The 22568-nt window shown below is 41.9% G+C and overlaps 1 protein-coding gene and 1 long non-coding RNA gene across 4 annotated transcripts in view; both read left to right on the forward strand.

Moving 5' to 3' along the window:
- The window catches only part of LOC308320341 (carboxyl-terminal PDZ ligand of neuronal nitric oxide synthase protein-like), a 183822-nt gene extending 168708 nt beyond the window's left edge, over positions 1-15114 (forward strand). For all 3 annotated transcript variants that reach the window (XM_080770663.1, XM_080770664.1, XM_080770665.1), the window contains 3 exons: positions 4581-4780; positions 5955-6082; positions 10854-15114. In XM_080770663.1, the coding sequence (XP_080626789.1) occupies positions 4581-4780; positions 5955-6082; positions 10854-11511 (986 nt within the window). In that variant the 3' untranslated portion in view covers positions 11512-15114. The remainder of the gene's footprint in view (positions 1-4580; positions 4781-5954; positions 6083-10853) is intronic.
- LOC308320344 overlaps positions 1-22568 on the forward strand; it is a 319513-nt gene that overhangs the window by 170944 nt on the left and 126001 nt on the right. The gene's annotated exons all lie outside the window — the stretch shown is intronic.

Here is a 22568-nt window from a genome sequence, read left to right on the forward strand (position 1 = left end):
TAAGTGCCGCGGCGCTCTCATTGTCGTCTGTATGCGTTGTTCCTCGCTAGGCCTGACGAAAGGAAGAGCCTCACTTCAGTGTTAATGAGCTATAATGATTGCAGCTGGAATCCCCAGGGCATGCTCGTAATTAGAAGAAAACATACATATGCACACACACACACACACACACACACACACACACACACACACTGAGCTGTGCTTGTGGCACGTACGGCCTCTTCAAGGATTATACAAACAGGCCTCGGGAGAGATCTGTGAAATGTGAAAGAGCTCTTTAGCATTATTACTCACTGTGATTAGAACGTAATTACTTTGATTCATTTTTTAACCTCTTTTCCCCCCATTGGTAATAATAACTAATTAACTAACAAAAATGCGAGTGCATTAAAATGTAAAGCCTAGCACAGTAACTGGGGTTATATAACCTATACAGTAATGTCAGGTTTTTGCATGACTGGTGCTTTCTCTGATTCCACACTCATACTGGCTCAGTTTTGACCATGCTTTTTTTTTATGTTATTTTTGTGGCTTTCGCCTTTATTTTATTTTATTTTATTTTTTATGGAGAGACAGACAGTAGGCTGACAGGAAATGGGGGGGATGACAGTAAAGGCTGTCTGGATCGGGAGTCGAACCCGCGGCACACTGCCAGACTGGATTACCAGCCAACCGCTGAGCCACGGCCCAGGCCATGCTAAACAGCTGCATGTTGTGATGGACATTCATGACAGTGCAGCGCAGAAACAATACCATCTGGTCCCTGTGGTTTAAGTAGACATTTTAGATTACAGCTATTTCTGGAATAAATTACATGTCAAATTTACATATGTAGCTGGAAGTACAATCCTTAAGATTTATCTCCATTGTCTCTCCCTCTTCCGAAGTGATTGCAACAATGTTGGAACTATAATAAAGACATTTCCTTAATTTTGGGGTCCCCCCCCCAGTTTGTGTCAATTTGGGGGTCCTTGACATGAAAAGGTTTAGCAACCAGTGTTCTACGAGCTAGAACCAGTGTTCTACGGGTAGCTTCCATGAGCTACCCGTCTCTGCAAGTAAGTAAGTTGCCTTGCCGAGCCATGATGTTTCTGATGTACTGTCTCTGTAGCGTGAGGCAGCTTGATGTACAAGTACACCCCCTGGACATGGCAGTATGTCACAGGGACTTACCCCCAATCCAACCCTTGATGCCGAGTGTCAAGCAGGGAGGCCCTGGGTCCCATTGTTAGAGTCTTTGGTATGACCCGGCCGGGGATCGAACCCCCGACCTCCCAGTCTCAGGGCGGACACTCTAACCACAAGGCCACTGATCTGGCCTCTATGCTCTAAGTGGATGAAGGTAATGGAGAAATAACAGGAGGATTAAACAGGGCCTACATAGCTGTCCAGGAAGGGCATGGACGTAAATTGGGGTGATAAATCACAACTTGTATGTATTTGAGCATATAGAAGGTCTGGGCCGGTGTCCAGTTGTTAGAAATCACTTGTGCCGTTTCCCCTTGTGTAAAGGCATCTTTTCTTTATGGGGGAAAAGTTCAGGGACCAGTTTCCTTGGCACTGAAAATACATTTTGGAGCCGTACATTTTGAAAGCACACTTTTTATGTTTTGTTTTATTTTTTTTGCCTAGAAGGCGGTGGCAGTGTTTCTTTTATGTCATTGAAATTCTCTTCACAGGACAACTGCTGCTTATTAGATTACAAAGTCTGTCCATCATTTCCTCCGTTGCGAGTTGAAGGGATACCCAATTACTGGACAGGAATCCCTATGAGCCCATTCACTGAAATGACTTTGACGTGATTCATGAGCACCTTGAAGCTAGCTTAAGTTTCTAATGTCAAAATTGCCAGCAATGAGTAAATGGCTCCCAAAAAAAATGCAGTCTTTGTGACAATCTGCATTCAAAGATGTTCCTAGATAGCTTTGTCATTGGTCGAAAAAAAAAAACCCTGGTCAAAATGACGATCGGTAACCAATCAGGAAGTAGACGGGCAAATCGACCAATGACAAAGCTTCTATAGAAAAATCTTTGAACGCAGATTGTGGCCCCTAGATGTGTCACAGAGACTTTTTAGCGTTTTACTCTTTGCATTTTTGACATTATTACTTATAGCAGCTTTAAGGCCTCCATTTTTTATTTGTCCACTGACTTATTTGCATATAAAGCTATCATCACACACCTTACATACTGTACAGTACACGTTGACACAAGTTTTATTTGAAAAGTATACTTGTTGCATGTCTCTCTGCCTTTTCTTAGCACTCTCATTCTCATACCAGTACTTGATGTAAGATCTGGTCTTTTGTGAGTGTACATTATATTGCTTTCTCTGTTGCGTTGTCTCTCCCTCTCCACCTACATATATGTGTCTCCCTTTTCCCTCCATTTGCTTCTCTCTTCCAAACTCTCTTGTAAACTCTCTTATAACCCCCTTCACGATGTTGTTTCTCTATGCGACCAATTTCCCTAATGTGGTTTGTGAGTAGATCTCAAGGGCGCGGGACGGTTAGCGGGATATTTACAGTGTGGTAAAGGGGAGTCAAGGTTACCGCACTTCTGCCTCGCTTCTGCGCTTCCATTTAGCCGACCAGGAGAAATCTCTCCGGGTTGTTGCTGGGAGCTGTGCTCATGGTCATTACCCCCCCCCCCCCCCTGACTTGTCTCCTCATAGAAGCTATTACACTTCCACTGCAGTTGTCCGATGGTGTGGAAACAACTCATCAGTGGATGAGTTTGTTCCGCTCTGTGATGTGCCTGGCATTTTAATGAGAGTCCGACCGGAGTAAATAATGCCAGAGTTGTGGAGATGCTTTTGGATTGTCCGAGACCAGTGGTTCCCAAACTTGTGCATGTCAAGTGACCCCCAAATTGACACTAATCAGTCCACGGACCCCCATTTGAAAAGATATGCCAGGGACCCCCCATAAGAGAACATATTTATGGCTCTAGCAGTGATTCTCAAACCGTTTAATTTCAAGGACCCCCCCAGTTTAATGGCATTTCTATCTCCGGGACCAGCAATTTATATTGTAAAATCACTGTTAGTTTAACTCTGTGAATGTACGGGTCCATTTGGTTCCATTTGTACACTCTCAGAGTTACAGACCCATAAGGGCTCCATTTGGTTCCAAACTATCATTTAGCTGGGGAACCCCTGGAACTCCCTCAAGGACCCCTGGGGGTCCCCGGACCCTACTTTGGGAACCACTGTCCTAGACCACTGATTATCAATGAAGGAAAAAAAGGGGCAAACTTTGGACATCAATTTGCAAAACGTACATTTGATTAAACTAAAAATATTTTATTTAACCACTAAGCCCCATTCAAAAAGAATATAAAAACACAGCCGGTGTACAAGCTCACAATGCATGGCCGTGTGCTTTGTGAGCTTGTAGACCTGTTATTTTAGAAAATTGACATGGCCATAATCAAAAAAGTAATGGGCGATGTATCAGCCAAACGATATATCCATCAGGCTCTAATTTTGATACTGAATTAATACTGATACTACAGTAGTGATTATCAAGCCTGTGTGTGGGTAGGGTATCCTCTGCAAGTTGGCCCCTAAGTAATTGGGAAAACACTAAGATTTGAACAATAATATAACATTAATGTAAAACAATATTATAATTTGTCTTCACAAACAAACAAAAAGTTTCCATTGTGATACTGATAAAGTATTGTTATTCCATTGGTCAGATGGGTTGGGCCGCAAAGCCTGCAAACACTTACTGTAAGTGGGCCCAGGAAAGGTTGAGAATCACTGTACAGTATTACCATTCAATTGAAATGCACGTCTTGTGACTGACTGCCCTGTGTCTAATGACGAAATAAAGTCCAGCAATAAACTGTTCTAAAACTTCGAGGCGCTTTTATGTCTTACTCAAATGCCTTCCGAGAAATGTCTCTTCAAGAGGTAAGACGCTTCGTCTTCTCACGTGGATTGACAATCACCCCGACTTCCTCTTTTACGTTCTGCTCCTTTTAATAACACACTGCATTTATTTTTGTCCAGTTCAGCTTTCATTTGTTATTGGTGTTATTGGCTGCTTTCTTATGTGCATGCGTGCGTTGCTACTGTACTGCACTATACTGTCATGACTTATTTAGTACGCTGTGATGCATAATAGTACTCGGCACATTGGTTGTGGCATACGCTATTTGGATTCCATATTGTTATCGTCGGTGCATCCTGTCATGAAATCTCAATTAGCCGCTCTCTGGAGATGTGACAGCAAAGTGTTGTACAGAGCTGTAGACACAGACACCGCCAGATGAAAGCATGGTTCTCTGTCGGGCATTACTTGGTTCTTCATGTACCGTTTAAACGTTGTGTTTGTAGTGTGTTTTATTTGGTATGTGTCTGAATGTTTATCTTAAGCCGTGCTTCAATGTGTGTGTGTGTGTGTGTGGCGTGAAATCAGAGATGTCTGCATTTGGGCTGAATATGTTCACTAATCCTGTCTTTACCTCCCTGTCCCTTTCATCCCTGTCCCTTTCATCCCTTCCTTGTCCACCCACTGTCCCTCATTGTCCCCCCCCCCCCTCTCTCTCTCTCTCTCTCTCTCACATCCCAGTTGATCAGAGTATGTTCGAGAACTCCATCGCTCAACAGCAGAGTCCTCAGACCTCCAGGGTAGGCCAGCCGCTGCCCCGCCGCTCCCCAGGATCCACTCACCCCAGCATGGGCAACAACAACTCCGTCGACTCCTTGTCCTCTGGAGGCCAGCAGAGGCTGAAGAACGCTCTAAACCTGGGCAAGGCTGTCGGGGCGAAGGTTAGCCCCACGCACGCAAGCAGCAACAGATCATACAACTCTATACATTGTATTGTGCTAGCTTGTTTCATATTATTAATTATACATTATGACATATGCCCACAAACCTACATACTGGTAGGAGAACATACATTTCATTTTAACATTTCCCTTTACAGGATTCATTGGCATTTGCCATAAATATATGTTTATTGGTAGAAAGTTTCAACAAGTTAAAACAATTTGAACATACCATTTTTTTTCCTTCCATTTTCTCCCTCCCCCCATCCCTCCCCCCGGCATTTGCGATTTTAGGACAGCAACAACAGGTCTTTGCTGTACAGAGTACAGTAACATTCTGTACAATACAATATCACTCTGGACATATACTCCCCTCCCACTCACAACCGGAGGACCATTGTTCACTAGGAAATGTTTGTATAATAATGTACTGTATAATCAAAACTGTGTGGTTATTGGAACATACTGCATGATGTGGAGGCTAGTAATAAAATAACCCTGCAATGTGTGAGGCACAGGGGAAGTTGCTTCCACACAGTGCATTATTTTCCACATAATTTGCACTGCTGATTATACCTTTTTATAACATATGGCCACTTACCAAACAAACAAACAAAGTATCAGTTATTCAGGCAGTGCAGTATTTGGATTTAATCTTTTGCGTTTGGAATAAGCGTTAACTTAACTATACTGCAGCAAAAGGAATAAGATGTAGTAATGACCTAGAAATGGGTAGCTGACAACACGCACGCACATACACACGCACACACACACACACACACAAATACAGTGTGTACTGTGTGTCCTCAAAAATATTGAAATCCATTAGCCTAAGTAGCTCATTATGAATTTTAATTTAGGAAAAGCCTTCCAGCTAATCAGAAAGTTGTATTCTCTATGTAATAACTGAGAAATGAAAGTACTCTTGGCACCTTTCACCGTGTCCTCTGAGCTAAGGGTGACCACCTCTCTGCTGTGTGTGTTCTCCCAACCTTTCACTGTGTCCTCTGAGCTAATGGTGACCACCTCTCTGCTGTGTGTGTTCTCCCAGCCTTTCACTGTGTCCTCTGAGCTAATGGTGACCACCTCTCTGCTGTGTGTGTTCTCCCAGCCTTTCACCGTGCTGTTCTCTGAGCTAAGGGTGACCACCTCTCTGCTGTGTGTGTTCTCCCAGGTCAACGACCTGTTGAGGAGGAAGGAGCCCATTCATCATGAAGACATCGGTGTTACTGAGGTGAACAAGAACGTTGGGGCAGTGTGGACCCACATGGACCACCACGTCAACCAGGCTGCTGTCAACAGGTACGCACGCACGCACGCGCACATGCACACGCACACACACACACACACACACACACACAGTCACACACACACCCTCTCCAAAAGCGGTGATTGACTTCACGAGGTATAATATACGATCATGTAGATATGGAGCTACGGCAATATTCACATGAATAATATTGATTATCACTGCACTCTTCATTTTATGTTTACCAAACTTCCTCTGAGCTGAGTTTTAATTGTCGGTAACGCAAAAACAATCTTAACGAGTTACTTTTCTCAGAAGGTAATATTCTAACGTAACGGAATACTTTTTGATTACACTAATTCTGTAACGTAGCGAGTTACTGTTGAAAGTAACGTTACCCAACACTGGTCATGAGATGAGATAAGGCTGTGGACGAGAATGAGGTTGAAGAGCATAGAACCTAGGACTATTAACAGGTATAGCCATACAGTAGATGTCAAAATAATGATGACTGACGGATGGACAAGCTTTTACCCGGAATGTCCCCATTATATGAGTCTCCATTGCTGGGCAAATCTGGGCCATGAAAACGAATTAGCAATACTGTATTCTTCACGCGTGTTAGCCGCTACTGTTAAGGTGCCCTTGAGCACGGAAGTTAATCAAATGTGACAGGAGAGCTGATCAGTGACCATGAGTTGCTGACTGTGGTTGTAATCATCAATTGTGAATGTGTGTAACTTGATGAATGCATAGCAGGGCATTGCAAGAAAAAAGACCAAAATGGAGAGAGGTTGAAAGCTTAATCAACTAAATATTCCATAAATCACGAGATTTTTTTGGAAATGTAAAGTCTGATTTATACGTTGCCATGCACCCACTGGAAATAAAATGTGGTGCAATGTGTTATTTTCGGTGAGAAACATATTGAGGAAATATAATTGTATTATAAAGTCGCACTTTAGTAGAGTGCGACTCGACTAAATGCTTTTCAAGGTGGAGTGCCAATTTAAAAAAAGATAGTAAAAGAAAAATAGAAAGAAACCCATCCAAAAAACTAATCAGAAAATTACATATGACTGGTTTATTGCATCAATAAGAGTCACATCTTGATGTGTCAAGACTCAAGATGCTATAAAAAAGGCAGTTCGAGCCCAAATGTTATTGCTGCAATAAACCATTGACAGCGTTATTGGAGTGTTGCTAGTAATATCACTCTAACCTCATTCCCAGTTTTATCTCCATCTCATAAGGAGATTAAGCATGCATGTTACAGCTGTGAGTATGAAAGAACTACCGTACTGCAAACGTGTTTACCCGGAAGTATAGGCCTCCATGTTTTCCAGCCTACCGGACTTCCTGTACTTCTGTTTAGAGACGTACACTATCTTGGGGTCCAAGACAAATTTCTCCCTTGGGAGACAAAATAAAGAAACCTTGAACCTGGAACACTTAAGAACATTGGTTCTCAAAGTGGGGTCAGGGCCCTGGCGTGCAATTAGCCTACATGTATCGCGGATCAGCTACTTTTGCCGTTTGATTTAAATACCACTTAAACTCACTGCCAGACTGGGCGGGGATGAGGGGCTGCTTTAGCTCCGAACAGATTCGCATTACATTCCACGTGGACACTGGACACGCATGCAACTCGAGGACGCACACAGGTTTTCGGCAGAGAGAATCGGATCGCCTCGGTTCATTGTGGTGCCCTCGGGGCCCCTGCACCGGTTGCACCGTCGATGTTTACGCCACTGGACACCGTAGATCACAGGATCCTGCTCTCACGCCTCGAGCATCAAGTTGGCATTACGGGCACTGCCCTAGCCTGGTTTAGATCCTACTCGTCCCAGAGAAGCCTCTCCGTCCAGTCGGCTGATTTCATTCTAGGCCCTAGCCTACTGTAAAATAAAGTTTGATTTGAATAATTAAAGGCAATGTGTCCCTAAACATGTTATTTGTTTTTTCCTCAAGTAACGATCACAGATAAAGGGCCATCTTGTAATCAAATGAATATGAAATCAAATTAAATGTTAATTCACTTTTTTTTTAACTCTGTTCAAATGGAATTGGCTTTTACTTAAACCTCTTCGTTCATTACTTACTAATACTGTACATACACACTGTTTCTCTTCTCCACACACACACACACACACACACACACACACACACACACACACACACACACCATTGTTTCTTTGCCTTTACATAGAGAGTACATGCTTCAGAGAAACATTGATTTTGCTCTCTAGCTGAAGACAAAAATAAGGCTGTATTTAATGTACCCAGAACAGGTTATGTTTGTAATGTTTATTTCATTCACATCACAAGCAGCATGAGCAGTCTAGAGAAACGATCCACTTCTTAAATAGTTTCCTAAAGGAATGAATGAAGAGCTTTTTATTGAATTGCTTTTTGTAAATGTAATTGAACAGTTTGGAAGCTATCATACTAGTGAATTGATTTCACAAATGAGACCCAGCTGTGATCCGTCGCCTAGCTAGCCAGCCTATATATGTCTTCTCTGTGAGACATACCCTAGTTTTGAAGAAACTCAAACTTTATTAAGAGAGTGCGGATATTCCCCTTTTTCCATTTGATCTTCAAGAATCTGCACCCATCAGCTACAGAGACTCAACTTGACTCCCTGAGTAGAGCGTGCCTTCACCTATAAAGGGTGTTGTTGTTCTATGTTTGTAATGTATCATTATCATTAGTGAAGGATTGTGTGCTGTGTGTGGGTGTGACATAATTGCAGCACATGTGTGTATACACTTGTGAATTTGAGCATGTGCAAGTGTAAATAGATGGTGGCTCATGACGTGTACTTTAGTGTGTGTGTGTGTGTGTGGTGTACTTTAGTGTGTGTGTGTGTGTGTGTGTGTGTGTGTGTGTGTGTGTGTGTGTGTGTGCGCAATTTACCAAAGCTGCTCCTAAATATGCTAATGTGCACTGTGTGACTATAATAAAATAAATTGTGAGGGCAACAGCAGCAAAGTGTAATGGCTCTGATACAGTGCTCATTACAATATGTGCTTACATGATTGATTGAAATATGTATTAACAGTTTGCAGAATTACAGTGCATTTCAACACAGCTCAATACAAAGACTGTTAACTGTGAGTGGACGACCCAATTAAGCATTACACTTGTTTACAAGAGGGTCCACCTTGTTCAATTCATCAAAACATTTAGAGACGTACAAATAGACACTTCTATATAGTCAAAGAACAGAACAGGGATTCATCATAAAGGAGGTAAAAAGGGAAAGAAACAGTGAGGGGAAGGGGTGGGTGGTGGGAGGATTCAGATTTTACGGGGGCTAGTTTTGAATTGCAGCCGTCCGTAGGTGCACTTTGAGAGCAGATCTACAAGCTCACAATGCGTTGCTATATGCATTGTGAGCTTGTACAGTATAGATCTGCCATGTTCTGCAAAATAAATTTGGTGTAGCTATAGAGGGAGAAAACCCTTTGAGAATGTTTCAATGGAGAATATAGGGTTTAATTGGTTAAACACAATAAGAGAAAAAAACTATAAAACAAACACCATTACACTACCGGATAATTGATAGTTGGTTTTAGATGTGCTTATATGGAAGGATAATTCACATTGTATCTGGTTTTGGCAAATTGGTAATTAGATCAAAATAATAGGTACAGGCTTTAGTTCGCATTTCCGCATCGCATGTCCCCGCGCTTCGGATCTTTGGTGTGTCGGAAAAGCGTAAGCACCCCAAAATAATTACTAGTGGCCATGTTAGTTGGCAATTGGCTTTAATGGTAGGGCAGGTAGGCTGCCAGCTGATGCTAAAATGTTACGCTAGCTTACATTGGCATGCATTGGCTATACTTTGCAGGTAATCCCAATTCCCAAACTAAAACATCATAATGTTTTGTCAGCTCTGTTTTAATGCTGCCAAGATGTTCACTCAGCAGAAGCAAATATTTATCTACAGCAGTGCAGGGTCAAACAGTATTTTTGGATTAGCTGATAGCTCAGTGGAGAGCTTGTAATAGCACATAGTTTAGAATGGTGATGCTTTTTTTCTTGTGTGGTAATCTGTAAATGACTCTACGCCCATCCAGCTAGCTAATAAGGGCTAAGGGCGGCTGTGGCTCAGGAGGTAGAGCAGGTCGTCCAATGATCCCTGGGTTGGCGGTTCGAAACCCGGCTCCTCCTGTCCACATGTCAAAGTGTCCTTGGGCAAGACACTGAACCCTACATTGCCTCCAATGTGTCGGTCAGTGTGAGCTGGCCACCATTGGTGTGTGAATGTGGGAAGTGAGGACGCTGGCGTCGACTGTTTGCCGCTTCACCTCCCAATGTATGAATGAATGAACCATTGTAAAGCGCTTTGAGCACTTGAAAAAGCGCTATAAAAATACAATTCATTATAATACAAATGAACTATTTACTTGCACTATAATTTAAAGTCTTATGAAGCCCGGATAGAATGCGTACCGAGCTGAAATGGGTTTGTGTTTGTGTGTTGTTGCCTGTCTGTTGCCTCTGGAGAAACCTCACGCCAAAGTAATCAGAACAACTCTGTTATCGCAAAGGTCAGTCTGGGGATGAGCCCGATTAATCACGGTCATATATCTTTTTTAGCCCTATTTGTATTCCTTAGTTCAATTTCCCCGGCCTGGTTAACTGCTGATTGATTTTAATTTCATTATTGACATGTTCTACTTTTATTGTGGTTAAGCACTTTGTGACTGTGACTATAAATAAACGTTACTTACTTTGTACTTACAGTACTGTATCGCTCATTCTCCTATCTCTACCCCCCCCCCCCCCCCCCCCCACTGCTCTTCTAATATTCAGCCACAACTCCCTGGACTCCTTCCCTCGTTTGGACCCCCCTCCCCCGACGGTGAAGAAGCGTCTCCCGCGTGCTCTGAAGACCACCCAGGACATGATGATATCCTCGGACCCCGTGGTCGCCTCCCCCGACACGCCCTCCTCCTTTGTCTCCTCCCCCGACAAGACGCCGCTCATCGCCAGGGAGGAGGACAACAACGGCCCCCTGCCCGGTGGGCCGCGGCGCGCGGGCCGAGGGGACGGAGCGGGGGAGGAAGGGGAGGAGAACGGAGGCATGGAGGAGCTGGTCTCCCCGCCGGACGAGGCGCGGCGGCAGGCCGAGAGCAACGGGAAGGTGGACGCCGGGCCGTCGGGTTCGGGATGCGAGGAGGAGGATGAGGAGGAGGACGCGGAGGAGAGGATGAGCGAGGGAGACGTGGAGAGCCGTCAGACCCTGCAGCTGTCTGTGCCAGACCTCATACACAAAGACCCTCTGCCTGAGCCCAGAGCCAATAAGCCCTGCGAGGCCCGGCTGGCGTCCACCCCTCGCTCCGGGAAAGGCCCCCACCGCATCAGCCTCAGTGAGGAGGGGCTGCTGGAGAACGGCGCCCCCTGCCGGTGGGGCTTGGGGCTGAACGCCGAGGAGGTAGAACCCCACCCAGACTTGTTGTCCTTTGAGTAAGTAGTGGTCGACGGCCTTCATTGGGAACGAGATGTATCTGATTTAGCACTGTTTCTTTTTATTTCCACTAACAAGGCTGTTGAAGAGTCTTTAAAGGTAATTCAGATGCACCATAAATAGATGATTTTAAACTGTTTAATTGGACCTTTGCCGGAGCTAAGCAGTGATTGAGTTCTGTTGACCTCAGCCCGCCCTGCAGAAAGGTTATGTCACTGCCTGTTGATTGTTAGTCTGGTTAAATGGAGTGGATCAAGTTGCTTGGACGATTTCAATATGAAAAGTTAATTGTAAAAGCATTTCTGACAAGCATCCAAGACACGTCTCTTGTCCAAACAAATGGTATCATAAGTACATGGTGATGAAAAACACTATGTGGGGAAACTGTATGTCTGAGTGGGAATCTTGGTAATACTTTTATGATACAGATATAATGGATTTTAATTTAACATTTTGTCATTAACATATCATGTCATTTCTGAAGCTAGTTGATTTAGTTTGATAACACGTATTATGGATATTACAGTACAGAATGCCTTCATGATGATTTTGATGGACGCGTAATTGAAGTGGTCCATGATGTTTTATCAATCCAGTCATTTTATTTGTGAAATGGGCAAGACATTATTCTGCATATCTGTCACACACTCAGCTCTGACCAGTCACCAGATATTGATCGATTCAAACAGAATAGTATTTAAATCCTGAACACAATAAGGCTTTTGGCATAAGGTGGAAGTGGCACGATGTGAATTAATGTGGAAGAAGGATGACAGACGGTATGTTAGTCGGTTCACTTTTAATTTCAAGTGAATCATGGGTAGGGTCATTAAATAGTCATCATCACGTTCAAATGAACCTGTGATGGCACGGGTCCAGTATCACCGGCTTCGCCTCTATTCAATAACCATCACTGTTTGGCTTTAGGAATGAATGAGACGGGCACGCCTCAGACTGTTAACTACGTCCTGCCCCATGAACGGCACCAAAGGCTCTAGTCTGTAGTCATAACTGTAGTCCCAGGTTGTCCAAACTCCAGAAAATGGCATACTCAATTTTAGAGTTGTTCCGATTCCGATACTGGTACTGTAGGTATCGGTTACTCGGGCCGATACCACCCTCAAGTACTCGTACTCGGAACCAGCCCCCGATACTTTGACTCGAGTACCAAAACATCCAATTGACACTAGGCTGAACGAATGTAACAAACATAAATGACAACTGACAAGTGTATCTATGAGAAAAAGGGGGTAAAATAAGTGGTTACTCAACAAAGATAAAGTACTCATATCGGCACTCTGTATCGGCAAGTATAAAAAATTAAGTACTTTTACTCGTACTCTGGCATCGGGACAACTCTACTCAATTTCCTGTCCCGGATTTGAACGGGAAACGGGAGTCTCCGGTTCAAATCTTCTGCCGAACCATTCAAGCGAAGATATGGGAAAATGAATGGACACATGGGACTACAGTTATTCACAGAGCCATTAGTTAATGTGCCAGCAGCGAAGAGGACTTAGTCTTGCATAGCCAGATGAACGGAAATCTCTGCCTACAGATATGTCTGGGGATATCTAAAGTCAATGTAGGGACTACAACTGTGTGGAAACGATGCTAAAATGTTATTTAAAAAAACCACGAATCAATGCAAAGACTAGGCCAGTCTTTCATATTTTTTTATATTTGGGACAATAGTTATAAAATAAATTAGAAAGCAAATGTTTAAGAAGTAGTGAAAATAAATCTGTTATTTTCCCTAGTTTGGGTGCCGGGGAGACTTTCCCTTTTGGGTCACAGGCTAAATTGTTTTGGAATCAAAGTTTGGGAACCACTAATCTAGAGTCTAGACCACACATTGCATTTAGATGTGCCCAGGTGCTACTGTAAATTGTTTTCCCCACTTGGTTGAGGAAGAGGAGCTCTTGCAATGTATATTTTTTTAATTACGTCAACCAGGCAGAAGCACTGAGCCTGTGGAGCCTCGTCCGAGTGAGCCAGGCGACCGTGTCAACAGAGCGCGCTGTCAGAGTTAGCGACGCCATGGTGGACCGTGGACGGAATCGTTTATCTCGTGAGGCAAGAATGAGTGTCCCCTTATCGGACAATCACAGACCGATGCGGCCCAGAAATGTCCCCTTATAGGCAGAGATCTCCGATTGTCAGGCTAAGTAAGTGACACTATGAGAGCTACACACAGCAGTGACATGAGTGATTAATGGGGGACTTGAGCCAGGCCAAGAAAGGATATCCTTGACTGGAAAACAAAGATTTGAACTCGACCCTGAAAGATGGCACAGCGGGTGAGGGTGAGATGGTATGTGACGACGAGGGAATCAATGACAAGTTGTTTTTTGAGAGTGAGATTAGAGACAGAAAGCGTTTACCGGACATGCCAAAGTGACTGTAACCATTTTTAGGAGAAATGGAGACTAGTCTTCTGAAGATGTTTCCAAATATATATCACAAAAGCAATAGAATCCATAGATTTTAAACTTTTAATGCATTTTCTTTTCTTTCTTTTTGTGTGTGTGTGGCAAGTTTAATATGCAATGTACATAATGGAAAAAGAAGTACCAAAGTCAAGCCATTCCATGCAGTAGGGACAGGTTATTAAAAAGAACCCTGCATGTAGTCACTTCCAACCTGGCATCCATATGTTTGGGCATGCCATTATAGGCAAATATTTTCAATCTTTCCAAAGAATAACAGATCTACAAGCTCATAACATGGCGCATTGTGGTGCGTTGTGAGCTTGCTGATCTGCTCCTTTTAAGGAAAGAACGATGAATAAGTGGCTAAGAGAGAAGACTGCATCAATAGATGTTTGGGGTAGCCTATGGTGTAGCTGTAGCGCACACACACTATGAATTGTTGCTCTGGAGCATTCTGCGGGGCAGCCCTGCACAGGTGCTTTGATTAATGGCGCTTGCATTTGTGCTGTGCTTTAAATGAAGGAAGGTGAGTCTCACCAGGGTCCAAATGTAACCACTATGTTGGTGTGTAATGTGTATTTAGCTGAGATAATAACACCCTTCATTGGCCTACAGTGTATATATACAGTATCCATATTACCTGTTATCAAACAATGTCACCCCGTAACTCTGGTAATTACGTGATGCTTTCCAAAAGCTAAGTAGATGCTCGGTGTAATCATGCATGTCAGTGGTTTAGACGCCATTAGGGGGTAATATATCAATAGTTTACAAAAATAAAATAAAATAAGCAGGTGACATTTGTGTCACAGGGTTACATCCTTTTTGCAAAAGCAGACTCCCACATGCCAACTCAAGTACAAGCCAAACAATCAAGTTATAAAAAGTGCCATTTTCTTTTTTACCTAACCTAAAGGAGAAGTTATGAGAGGATACGAGTGATAAGGTCATTAACATCGGAATGTACTAGTTTGATAAGCATAGCTGAAACCAGGCTTTTTTCCCTCCACTTACAATAACAATAACCTGAAAACTTGTGTCGCTGTCACGATACGATGCATTATTAGCTTGCCTTGTAGATCGTCTATTTTTGCTACGTTTCTATGACACTGTCATAATATGTCATATTATGACAAAGTAAGTATGAAATAGGGCATTCATTTATGAAAGAAAACATAAACATTGTGATGCAACGATTATGAAGACGACGATATGAAGCTGCATATTATTCACTATTTAAGTCATAGAGAAGTGCTCTACCCACACGCAAACGTGTGTGCCACACACACACACACACACACACACACACACTGTGCCACTGACAGAATTATTTATCTAGGGGACGATTCAATATGAACACTAGACCATTGCAGGTGCTGCTTAGATATAGCTACAGTAAATGTTGGATTCAAGTAATATAAAATGCCTTACATCCTCAAAACCTCTCCTTTTTCACACCTTTTATAATACTACAAAATCGAGGCAGGGCAAAGGGCATTTTTAGGCATTCGTTTCTGTACAGCCCTAGTCAAGGTTATGAATGCTTTGCTGACCACTGAAGTACAGGTTTTTTATTTTTTACATATATTGAGATATATGAAGGAATGTTGATGTACATTTTATCAGTATATTTTATATCTTTATCTTTTTCAAATATCTATGTGAATATGAAAGAAATATTGTTGTTCAAACAAATGATTGAAATTGATTTATTTTGATATACAATGATAGAATTTAGTAAAGACAATGATCTGTTTTGTATTAGCAGGAGCAGGAATTGATGAATCATATTGCATAAAATGTTCATTTGTATTTTTACTTGCGAGCTAATACAGGTCTATAGAATTTCAGTGATTGTCATCATGAAGGAAGCTAATGTTTGCACAAGGAAGCTTTTGTGTTTGTGGATAGACAAAAGGCTTGTTCAAGCAAACATCAGATGTTTTTTTTAATTATTATTTTGATTTATATTACTATTTGAATATTAATTGAAATCTCTTCCATGTAATGAAATTATGTTTATTCCACTCTCACTTTTTATTGATATATTTCTTTTCACACGTGGATGTATTATGTTCTGTAACTACTGTAAACCTTTTAAATTGTGGAAAATGAAATTTAGACCTAATCACAATTCATTGACTTTTGTGAATTTCTTGGTTGTTTGATAGATTAGCGTGCCACTACCAGCACTACCTAGCTGTTTTCATGTCACTACCAGCACTACCAGCTGTTTTCATGTCACTACCAGCACTACCAGCTGTTTTCATGCCACTACCAGCACTACCAGCTGTTTTCATGTCACTACCAGCACTACCAGCTGTTTTCATGTCACTACCAGCACTACCGAGCTGTTTTCATGCCACTACCAGCACTACCAGCTGTTTTCATGTCACTACCAGCACTACCAGCTGTTTTCATGTCACTACCAGCACTACCAGCTGTTTTCATGTCACTACCAGCACTACCTAGCTGTTTTCATACCACTACCAGCACTACCGAGCTGTTTTCATGTCACTACCAGCACTACCAGCTGTTTTCATGCCACTACCAGCACTACCCAGCTGTTTTCATGTCACTACCAGCACTACCAGCTGTTTTCATGTCACTACCAGCACTACCAGCTGTTTTCATGTCACTACCAGCACTACCAGCTGTTTTCATGTCACTACCAGCACTACCAGCTGTTTTCATACCACTACCAGCACTACCAGCTGTTTTCATACCACCACCAGCACTACCGAGCTGTTTCCCTGCCTGAATCACTGAAACAGATTATTTTTGTCCGATTATTCTGGGCATATCCTGCCCTTTAATGCCTGTAGTGTTGTCAATCATTACTCATTACATTCCTATAACCATGGCAACCATGTCTTCCATTCAGCCTGCCAGCCTCACTTCCTGTTTTCGTGGGGTTTGCATAGTTTTATCTCAATGCAGTTAAACTTGCAGTAAATCAAGACCTTTCACGTCCCCACGACAGAAAGGTTTTCTTCATGGAGCCATAATGACCGAGACTGCTGCCATGATGGGAATTCAGCATGAAATCCCCTATGAATATAGAACGCCCGATTCGATTTTGTTGTGCATAATTCACTTGTGGTGACGCAGAATTCCCACTTATCCTATATTTACCTGGATGCGTGTTTGCCTTGTTTGTGATACTGTTGTGGCCTTAAACAACATCCTGGCACACCTGGGGATTCTGCGGCATGTGTTGATTTATTTAGTTCCCAGCTCAATGCCGAAAACACACGATCAACTAACACACGCCATGCAATTTATTAATAATTCAAATGCTTGTTTATTTTCCTTCCATTTGCAAAAGAAACTGGGCCTTCATGCATAATACAACAAATGTCTATTAGACATATGGCTGTCTGCCCGTCTGTCTAGCTGGCTTCAACCAGGTTTCTATTCTGGCTGAAGCTTCTATATAACTTGTTTTCAAAGTATGCTAAACTGTCTCTTTGACTGTTTGGTCCTCTGTGGGAAGAGGAATTTCACTTAGGCTTCCAAATCCATTTTCCTGATTTTATTTGCATCTTCAGAGAAATCATCAGAGAGTGAACTTGGACATTGTCCTTGGAAGGAGCAGAGTGGCAACAAATGAGCTCTCTGCGGACACATGCTTTGAAAACCAGTATGAAAAGGAATAATGATACGTTATTCGATTGATTTAGAAAGCCATCTCAGTCATCAAGTAGGAGTTTACCTCAATGGGTCCATTCTGTCTGAGCAGGCGGCCGGTGCCTGCATCAACATCACTGTGGCCCCTTTTCCACCGGGTGGTTCCCAGTGGGAACCGGTTCAGTTCTTTTTGTTTCTTAGTCCATGAGCCAGAGCTCCAAAATTGGAACGTTAATTATGAATTGAGCGTGCAAAACCATACCTATATTAGATTGTTATCACCATGAAACTTCCCCAATTGAGTACTCACACGAAGACAATGATTTATTGTATTACACATTTTCCTTTTTTAAATATGCGAATGAGGCATTGTGTAGGAAAATATGAGCTTCACTGCAGTCAATGGAATGCATACAATTCACATGAAGCTCACACTTGTACAGCCTCTGGTAGCCATTAGTCATTGACACCTCCTTTGCTATTAAAGTGGACACGGTCAGCTAATAAAGAATCATAACTTGTCTTATTGTGGGCGTGGTGAGAAGACCACTGGCAAGTGAGTAGCGGAGAGTCAGATCAATGACTAGAACTAATTAATGAATGCTACATTTAATTAATGTGCGTTGAACGACTCATTCATTACTCTAAGAGGTTGTGTCAGTGCCACGTATACGGTCCAGGTGTCCTCACTTTGCCTCACACACTGAAGTAGACTCCAATAGAAAATCCAGATGCCTATTGATGGATGGAGGGTGAGAAGCCAAAGAGACAGACCGATCCATGGACAACGCACTGGTGGGTGTATATAAGATAGTGTTGCTGAGGCTCATTGGACCCAAGCACATCCTCGTGGTTTGTTTCACACGTATATTTTAAAATAGTTTTTCCTTCACAGCTCCTTGCTTGCGTGTCTTTTCCATCTTGTGATGCTCTGTCCCTTTTCTCCTCCTCTTTCTATAGCTCCAATTCTCTTTTCTTTCCGCCAGCATTCTGTCCAGAGGTGTAATCCACTGTCTCTCTGCAGGAATGCATGCTGACTCTCAGCTCACAGCCAAAAAAACCTTGACCCCATAGGAGAAGCTTTCCTGCCAACGCATTAGTCATTGCCAGCTGGCTGGATAGAGTTCTTATCATGCTTATCGATCACAGCGGGGAAGGTTTGTGGGGGTGTGTGTGACAGAGAGAGAGAGGGCAAGAGCGAGAGAGATGTCATCCAAGGCAAGCCAAAACCACTGAGCCTCTGGTTAGGTCTTTATAGTACATTCAGCACAATTACAATTAATACATTAGATTAGATTAATGCAAATAAATAAATAACAAGTGAATTCAGAGAAAAAGACATGGGAGAGCTGTTCAACATATGAAATTCACATTGGTTTTCCTTCCATGACAGTTTATCCTCTTATTGTGTTCATCGCTCCTGTCTTTCTGTGTGTCTCTCTCTCTCTCTGGGGAAGCAGGTCTGACACAGTGATTGCGTCTGTCTTTCACAACTCTGGCAAGCCGTGAAGGTGTTGGTGTTTCTTGGTCCTGGGCGGTAGCACCAGCATAATAGTGTGGATATAAACAAATGTATTTGTATCCCTGCTTGCAGCGACGCTCTAGGGAGATGTACAGTACGTGGGACAGTCAGTCCAGCACTTTGGTCTTCAACAACAAACTATACTGGTTGAATTGCCATGAAGGTTGCTGCTCTCCCTGGAGGATGGTTTTGGTGACCCCATGTGGCCTTTCCTCAGGCCTTATATTAGCACCATTGCCAGGCCATCATTTCATATTGGACACACACACACAAAATCAAAAATGGCCAAATTGCCTTGTGAAACGTTCTGAGCACATTCATCATTAAATGGTAAATGGTGAATTTATATAGCGCCTTCATCCAAGGCGCTTTACATTCACCCATTCACACACACACACACACACACACACACATAACATTCATACACCGATTGCAGCGGAAGTTATTATGTTATTAACTTTACACGTTTTGTCAGGCTTATTCATTCATGCCAATAAATATAACAGCAAAAGTCCTAAACCATCATGATACATGTTACTGCCCAAGTTTTTAAACGCTCAGTTTATCCATAAGGGAGGGGGGATTTGCGTGTCGGTGCCCCATCAGATGTTTTGTCTCTCTCTCATAGCTCTCTCTACTTCGTCTTCAGACGAGCACTCCATCGGCGTCTCCAGTCATCTCGGTTCTCCATATATCTGGCCAGCTCATTTGTGCTTTCTGCACCAGCATCTTTCTTTAGTATGTCTGTAGAGTCCAGAAAGGCTACTCTACACTGTAGACCAAAATGGGCATTTAATTAAAGAGAATGTAGGGGCCGGGGAATAGGTGGAAAGTGTTTCATCACTTGTTAAAAACTTCACAGTATTAACAATCTATCACAAAGTGACGTATTAACAATCTATCACAAAGTGACGGAAATCGATGGCCAGCTTGTTAAATGATTTATTTATTTGCCGTGCCTGTGAGGTCAGCGAAGTTAGCAGCAGACTGGTCAATACAGTATGTAAGGACAACAGAAAGATATATGTTAAGGAATCTACAGGAGTTTGAGACGTCTTTTTGCAAGGTTGTGCTGCTCCCTGTAGGTAAGCATATCGTACTGCATTTCAAGTTCCTAGGCTGTCTGCCTGCCTGCCAGCCAGCAAGTTGGTTAACAGAAAATAAATTGTTATGGCTTAGTAAAATAAAATACAATAAACACAATTTGCCTGAAAATAGATTACCCAGCTATGACCTTTTTCATGAAAAAAAAAGAGTAGTGATATGGCTGACTGAGTAAAATAAAACAATCTACCTGAAAATACATAGCTATAAGTGAAGAGCAATTTCCGCAATTTCCGCCATTACCATTTCCGCAATTTCCTCAATTTCCATTTCCGCAATTTCCATTTCCACCATTTCCGCAATTTCCGCAATTACCATTTCCGCAATTTCCATTTCCGCATTTCCGCAATTTCCATTTCCACCATTTCCGCAATTTCCGCAATTTCCATTTCCGCAATTTCCATTTCCATTTCCAACTATTAATGGCAGCTGGGTTTCATCATTCAAATAAAATAGAATTCTGTCCGTTTAGCTATAAAATTATGTCAGGGAATAGGGATACACAGTATATGTCTTTCATTTGCATTGCATCCCCCCCCCCCCCCCCCCCCCCAAGCTTTTATTTTCGTTCGAGTAATAGTACAACTCTAATAGTATTACTTATAATAATGTAATTAAAGATAACTTCATTCAGATTTATTTATTTTTATTTCATTTTCCAGATTTTTTTTTGATTTTCATTGGTGGGCCAGTCATAATGGTCCCGCGGGCCTGACGTTGAGTATCACTGCTATACACTGATAAGTGTTTTATAATACGGTGTGTGGGTTCTGTCAGTGAGTAAAGGTTATTTAATAGAAATTGGAATAACAAGCAGAGACCCATTTTCAGTTCAAGTAAAGCACAGTTTTTATTGTGAGTACTATGATTCAAATGCTTACATTCATCCATTTGATGTGGGTGATAAATCAAGAAGCAGGTTTACGCAGTTGTCTTTGTAGTATTGCTATGCAAGTAGTCCTCGTGATAGGTTACTATCAAGTATCAAGTACAGTAGTTGTATCATTTACGTTTACATAATTAAGTGGAGGTAATAATTTAGGTTCTCACGAAAACAAATGGGAACATTTGTACCAATGTTTTCATAGTGGACAACGCTTGATAATTTTATAATTTGTTTCAATAAAATAAAAAATGAGAGCATGCATAACTAGGTAATCATACTTCTAGAAATATCTGGCCTTTCTAAAAAATAGAAATCACCACATTTATATCCTGTATACAACCTCAACACAACATTCATCAATCTTAACCAAGCAGGCGTCCAGAAACTAAACGAGGGAAGACTTAAGCAAAGGCAACAATGGAAATTATAATGTCCTTTTGACCAATTGCATCAAAGAAAACTTTTTATTGAACAATTTTGAATGTAATAAAACTAGAATATATATACATTTTTTGATAGATTCACAAATTACTCCATCAAATATGCTTATTGTAAATTAATCTCAGACGCTGACAGTTTGACGTTTTATTCTCAAGCCAAGAAAAGACTGCAGCAGCATGTCAGGTTGAATTGATTACTTAAAACAGTCAGGGTTAAATAAGGTTTGAGCTTTGTTGTTGTTGCATAATGTGACAATATCGTTTAAAGATATATTACGGTTTCAGTCAGGTTTACGTTGGAAGTTTGAACAAAAGTTCTTCATCAGGATTGAGTTGAGTTGTTGACAAACTCACTCACACTCTTAAAGAAGTGGCCAGCCAGACGCCCAAAGATATTACATCAGTTGTTTTGCCTTCCTGGTCAGATTTAACTTCCCTTTCCCTTGCTGAGAAACTTTTATATACATCATTAAAGATTCCATTGTGTGTGCTTAGAGAATTGTTTTGTACTGACGTGTGCTTTTGTTAAAAGGAATGGATTCTTACTAGGGATGCACCGATATGGAAAAGCAACAATTCAGCTGATACTGATGTTTATTTACAGTAGTTTTTGTTGTTTGTATTTCCCCTTTTGTGCCAGGGAAACAAATACATCTTCGATAAAATAAATAAATGTTTCAGAATCTACAGCTTGGTTAAGCCGTCAAGGGAACGGGCTTGGCAGAATCAGCTCAAAGGGTTCAAAGAAGACAGGTGGACTTATGCTATTGTGTCAATAGCACAATCTCCACATCTTGAAGGTTTGTCTGTTCTGGAAAGCCGATTGCAGGAGACAAATAACTTTGGCAGCATTCGTGGCAAACATCAGTTTGTTTCTCTAGCACAGTGGTTCCCAAACTGTGGTGCGTGCACCCCTTTTGGTGCGCGAGTGCCTTCTAAAAGTCTAATGGTGGTGCTATGGTTTTATTTTAAATATATTAACATATGCCAATATATGGCAAGTAATGCAGAATATAGCCTATGCTGCATACGTATATTATGCCATA

This window comes from Protomyctophum bolini, assembly GCF_963924005.1.
Source record: "Protomyctophum bolini genome assembly, chromosome: 8".
NCBI lineage: Eukaryota > Metazoa > Chordata > Actinopteri > Myctophiformes > Myctophidae > Protomyctophum > Protomyctophum bolini.